Raw genomic sequence first — 6,509 nt, 5'->3', positions numbered from 1 at the left:
GGAATCCCAAATCTAAAAACCCTAACAAATAATCCACAAACTTTGAGGTTAGTAGGTTTAACCTACAAATTGTAGGGCTTGCGGATTTGAGATTTGCGGATTTGAGGTTTATGGGTCAAAGAAAATCATTTCCTGCACACCAAATTAGTCATGTCGTATATTTCCAATTCGAAGAATAGTCGTTTAATCGTAACAAATAGTATTGACCTTCAAATGATATTGAAAAAAGTACCTACCTTCCAGTTACTTTGAGAAAAGAATACATTATACTCTAAGTTAGTGATTTAGCATGTTTGAAATCCAATGAGCCGCAAATTTGACATAAAAAATAGTATTGACCTTCAAGTGACCTTTAAAAGAAATACATGTTAGATTTTGGGTCAAAAAAATTTTCACGTATTCTATGAAGTTAGAAGATGAGATTTTAAGCCACATTTTGATCGATCACTATTAGTTTTAGCGTAAAAAAAAATTAATTATGCCACGAATTTCTGCTTTTATTTACTTTCATAGTCAGTTAGAGACGATAAAAAACAATATCTATATTTGGGTTCGAGAGATCTCTGCAGAATCATTCAATAGTTATTTAAAAAAAAATTCATCGAATTTCCACATATGGTTCGCCTTGAAAGTTGAATTTAGTGAAGACCGTTTTCAATCCCCACTGTGCGCCGGCTACTCCCGAGAACTTAAGTTTCCATTCTCGTATCATTTTGCCGAGGTGTCTACCTCTGAAGCCTGTTTGCACTATGTCCGAATAGCTATGTGTATTCGCTGTAGGGCCCGTTGTATCATCAACCGCGCCCGTCCGTGTACCGCATGCTTGCGAGAGCGAGAACTGAGGCTCTGGAGCTAGGACCCCCTCCCGCAGCTCGAGCATGCGGGGATGTTAGCCGGTGTTTGTGTTGCAAAGGTCATATGCGAAGGCAAAGGGTGATGCGCCGTAGGTGACGGATGTAGAGCCGGTGACACTGGCGTTTTCGTTGTTGAGTGAAAAAGTTGCGCATTGGGGTTTAATCTTGAGCCTAGTTGGAGCAACGACAGATCTTCTATTTGGTCTAGTTCATCTTCAATTAAATTGTACGTATCCTGAAACTGTACGTTTCTCGAGCCTCGGTTTGCGTTTGCACGGTTTTGCATCTCTGACGGTAGCGTTTGCGCACTCGCCACAACCATTTACATTTGCATATGCAAGTTAGTGTTTTTCAGTGCGTTTATTTCCGAATTTTTATTTGCGATTTCATTCTCTAACCTTTTAGCTTCTTCCGCTAATTTATCGCAAGATGATATTAAATTTTGTTCTGCTATCAAAGCACGTTGTAATTCACATGCGGCGGGTTTGGGAATTGATTAGACGATACCGTTCGGCAGATGCATTTTAATGAGAGGGTCATATCGTTGCGTGGATGCCCTCGGAGCCGCGTAGCTTGACCATTTCGATAGTGTTCCTGTGTTGCACACCGTTAAGAAGAGATCCGACATCGTAGAGGTTATCGGTTTCGTGGACACGTCGGTCATTGTTGTAATTGTTTCTGTGATCTTTGTCGTTACTTGTGTTCGTATTCCTTGCGTTAGCGCATCTGTTTGATGTGTATTGAACTCGTTTATGACTAGGCGGTCTACGGCATGAATTGAATGCGTATTGCTGGATAATGCTAAGTTTGTCTCTGCTGTTGTTGTAAGCGACATATCTGATGGCTCTGTATTACACGTAGAGCTGGCCAGTAGTTGTTCAGTTTCTGAAGCATTATCGTTTTGATTTTCTTTCTCCATTGCATCTATAACCGAATTGATGAAGTCGTTCTTAAGGTCGACAAGTATTACGTCGCCTTGAATGAACGGTAAACACAGGTCATCTGTGATACTTTTGGCTGTATCATCTGGTTCACTTATTTTTATAAAATCTTCTGCAGTTTAGTCTCCTTTTAGTATATTGTATAAACGTATCGCACCCGCAAACAGAGATCCTTCGAGTATGTAATTCGAGCTGGTTTAATGCAATATTCAGTTTGTCACTTCGTAAGCCGCGTATCCAGTCGTACATACGTCTATCAACATCGGCTTTGAAAATTCCTAATTTTCTGTCCCATGTATTCAACATTGTGTCAATTAATATCCTTGAGCGAAGCGTTATTTAATTACCAAATTTCTATTCTTGCTCGAGAATTACAACAAATAATAAAACGACTGATGAACAATATTACATGTATAACATCTACGTAAATGCGTAATAACTTTTATTTTAAATTAAGCAGCCGCGGATATATATATCAGTGTAACTGTTTTTCCCGTGCTTTTGCGTGAGCGCCTTTGCTTACACACGACGTCACTTAATTTCTAGAATATATAAAATTTTCCTTTTGTTCCGGACTTGTGTACAATATTTCGGTACGCTCGCGATCAATCTGTAGAATGTCAACAAACCGGCAAGTAATAGTGAACTTGACACCGTGTGAGCGAAGTCGTCTTGGTATGGTATGCGCTCGATCGACTTTGGAATGTCAATAAAGCAGCCTTCGCGAGTTGTTGAGTTGTCGACGCGTGAACGAAAATAAAATTTATCTCACGTTGGGCGCAAAATTATATAACGGGGATTTAGCCCGGTTTACCCCGTGAATATATAAAGTAATAAATAGGGAATGGTCGAATAAACGAAGTCTGAAATTCCTGGACGTAGTCGTCCTCCCAGGTCCAGTGCTCGTAGCGTCGGCGGCAGGACGGCCGGATCAGCGCAAAATCGTTATGTTAGCTAAGGAGTGTGAAAGTCGGAAATTCGAAAGCGGTTATCGGCGCAAGAAGGTAGGGTGTTCAAATAAAGTAGCGTGTTCGCGTTTATCGCGCTTCTTAACATTAGAATACTTAGATCGTGTCTATTCCACGTGTTGTCCTCTTGGCAGCAAGATCCTATACGATTTCCCCTTTGGATAGTAAAAAATAAAAAAATGGTGCGCTAAACTAGACATATTTTCGCAACATGTTTTTTACTACGATTTGGGGAAAACCCACTTCCTTTGCCCATTTCCTTAATTTTCTGAATTAAACATGGTGCCCCGGGTGAGGAGTGCGTGAATACAGAGAAATATCATTTATAGTGGTGTAAGTCTATCAGCTAATAGTAGCTAATAGCTTCGCGAACATTTTCACGACTCTCGTGCATAAGCTACGCGCATCAGGGACACCACCAAATTACAATATCTAAAATCGTGTCTGAAGGACTTGGCGGCCGAGCTCGTGAATAACGTCGCGATATTAGGGATCAATTATGCATCGACCTGGAAGGCGCTGATGGATCGGTTTTACAATCCTCGATTGACGGACAATCGCTTACTAGACGCGCTAGCTAATCTTCTTTACATCAAGAAGGAATACGTCATGGAGTTACGCGCATTTGCTGATGAGACCCAAAGAATCGTACGAACGCTTACAAACTTAAAGGTGCCGGTAGCCTATTGGGATATGTCGCTCGTACAAACAATAGAAGTTAGAATAGACCCTGAATCCAGACGCATCTGGGAATCAGATGTGATCGCGCGAGGTCGCCAAATATCGCTTAGCGTGAACGAGGACGCGAATGACGAGGTGACATGGTGCACTTCCCGAAGTTCGTGAATTTAGCGGCGTTCCTAAAAAAACGTGCCTAGTCTCTGTCCGTCATTCATGCTGATAAGGAGGATAAAAAATCTACTCAGCTCTCCAGTAGCCATCCTCACTCTTCGCGTAAAGTTCATCACGCGCAAAAAAGGAATCAAAATCCGCCCTCCCAGCCACACAAAAGAAAGGCTTCAAAATGCGCATTTTGCTCGGGCAACAATTTCATCGCACGTTGACCTACCTTTTGCGACAGGGAAAAGGAGGTGGAAGGACGCGAGATAGCGCGGAAATTGAAGCTATGATTCAATTGTCTAGGCCAGCATAAGGTACAGGACTGTAGGTCGATGTATACGTAGAAGGTGTGCCGAGAGAAACACCACTCTTTGCTACATCGTCTGCGTACCTCCGGTTCAAAGGATTACTCAACCTCGACTAAAATCAGTCCCATGCCACAAGTAAGCGCGAATGTTGCCCAGATTTCCGCTCCAATGGCCTCGCTAAACGCCTTTAGCACAAACGCTTTTGTCATCGAATGCCCCATTCTTCTTGCTACAGCTCAGGTCATCGTGGCCGGCCCTCCCGGCCGTGAAGTTCGCGCCCGCGCTCTCCTCGATCAAGGCTCGGAAGCCACCTTCATCTCGGAATCCTTGGTGCTTGGATTACAGAAGGATCGCGTTCAAATGAGCCTTACGGGCGTTGGGGGCTGCGAAGCTGGAATAGCCCGATCTGCTACCAATTTCTTCATTAAATTCCAGCTTGACCAAGACTTCAAGCTCAATGTTAACGCGTTTGTTTTTTCGCGTCTTACCACGGATTTGCCACCGAAGGATCTTGTTGAGTTCAACTTAAACGTATTCCGTACTGTGGTCCTAGCGGATCCGGAGTTCAGTCGTTCCAACAGAGTTAACCTTTTGTTAGAAGCAGACCTATATGCCCAACTATTGCGTTCGGATCTTAAGCGTTTTCACAAGACTCGACTGGTTGCACAGAACACGGCCCTGGGGTGGATTATATCCGGTCCGACTCAAGGGAGCTCCGCACGGTTAGTGGAGCCTAATTGAACGAAGAGTCATTCAACGGTCAAGGTGCTTTGTTGCGTTATTAATGACGACCTCAGCGAAGTCATTCAGCGAATTTGGACAATTGAAGAGGTTCCCAATGCAACGAAGCCTCTGAAGCCGAGCAATGAAGCTTGCGAAACCTTGTTCGTCGAGACGCATACGCGAGTCACGAACGGCCAATTTCAAGTCAGACTCCCAGTGATAGGCAAATCCCCGCTAGTAGGCATCGAGACACGCCGAATGGCTCTAGGCTCGCTAAGGCACCAACATCAACGCTTAGCACATGATCCCAAACTTGCGGCCGCTTACACAGATTTTATGAAAACATATCTCAAGCTAGGACATATGGAGCCCATTCCACGCGCCGAGGTAAACAAGTCGCGTTCGTGGTATTTGCCTCATCACGCCGTGTTATCTAAAACGCCAGTTCATTCCAAGATTCGTTTCGTATTCGACGCCTCTCGGAAGACTCAGGAGAATCAGTGTCTCAACGACTTCCTCATCGCAGGTCCGCCCCTTCAAAGCGACCTCTCACTGGTTCTTTTGAACTGGCGTCGTTATCGGTATTCATTCACAGGCGACATCGTCAAGATGTTTCGGCAAATACGTATCGTTCCCGAGGACCAAGACTTTCAAAGGATTGTGTGGTTCCCGTCACCGTCCGTACCCATCACAGATTACCGATTAACGACCATCTCGAGGTGCAGTGTTTAGATACAAACACTTATGTTGACGATATCTTTACGAGAGCTGACGAACTCTCAACAGAGGTACGAAAGAGAAATGAGCTCATAGACATTTTTAGGTCGGCGGGTATCAATCTTGACAAGTGGGCCGCAAATCACTTTGACTTACTGCCCCTTCGAGTGCAACCGACTTGCACGAACGCGGGCAAAGAGATACATGACAATGTAAACGTCAAAACGCTTGGATTTCATTGTAAGCCCGCCGCCGACGTATTTAACAACACTATTGTCAATCTACGATAGGCCTTCCCACACTATCAATAAACCGCTGGCTTGGTCTGTCGCAAGGCAAGTCTTTTGAGATCCACGGATTTTCAGACGCGTCCTTCCGAGCGTATGCAGCCGTAGTATATCTCCGTATCGACGACGGAAGCGGTAGCTTTCGGGTCACACTGGTCAGCGCGAAGACGAAGATCTCGCCGGTCAAAACCATAAGTATTCCCAACCTCGAACTTTTCGGAGCAACCCAACCCTACTTGTAAAACTCGTGTGTCACTTGCTCAAACTCGAGTTTTTGAAGAACGCGCCGATCCGTTTATGGTCAGATAGCCAAATTGTGCTGACTGGGCTCAAGAAGCACCCATACCACTGGAAGACTTTCGTGGCAAACCGCATTTCCCTGATCCAAACGGAGCTTCTTGGGCTCACGTTTCCACGAAACAAAACCCCACGGATCTAGCGACTCGCAGAGTCGTGGCGACCGAACTGAAGATAATGGACTTGTGGTGGCAAGGACCTCTCTGGCTCAGCTCTCGGGTAGACAAATGGCCTAAGGCATTAGCCAAATTGCAGGTGCTGCACTCCCGGTCGAGAATTGCTGAGCCTAATTCCTGTCACGATACGCTACATTGACACGCTTGATACGAGTAGTAGTCTGATGCTTGCGACCATTGCTACAGAGGACACGTAATAAGGCCGGCCAAGGCTCGTATTCGAATTATCTCACGACAGTAGACCTTGACAATGCTAGGAGTGCACTGATCCGAGTAGCGCAATTGCACGCGTATCCTGACGAAATCGACTTATTAGAACGCCATTAGGAACTGCCTAAACGTCACCCGTTGCATAGATTAAGGCCCTTCCTTGGACATGACGGCATCTTGCGAGTCGG

The 6,509-nt window shown here is 44.9% G+C and overlaps 1 protein-coding gene across 1 annotated transcript; it reads left to right on the top strand.

Moving 5' to 3' along the window:
- The first annotated feature begins 4,079 nt into the window (after positions 1 to 4,079).
- LOC131663275 (uncharacterized) lies at positions 4,080 to 5,366 on the top strand. The gene is made up of 3 exons (XM_058933596.1): positions 4,080 to 4,442; positions 4,677 to 5,160; positions 5,230 to 5,366. The coding sequence occupies exons 1-3, from the start codon at positions 4,080 to 4,082 to the stop codon at positions 5,364 to 5,366; spliced, it is 984 nt and encodes a 327-aa protein (XP_058789579.1).
- The last annotated feature ends 1,143 nt before the right edge of the window (positions 5,367 to 6,509 follow it).

Source organism: Phymastichus coffea, unplaced genomic scaffold (genome assembly GCF_024137745.1).
Source record: "Phymastichus coffea isolate CEN01 unplaced genomic scaffold, Cenicafe_Pcof_1.1 PCOF00032, whole genome shotgun sequence".
NCBI classification, from domain to species: domain Eukaryota; kingdom Metazoa; phylum Arthropoda; class Insecta; order Hymenoptera; family Eulophidae; genus Phymastichus; species Phymastichus coffea.
Note: the sequence above shows the minus strand (reverse complement) of the source record. Positions and strands in the feature narration are given on the sequence as shown.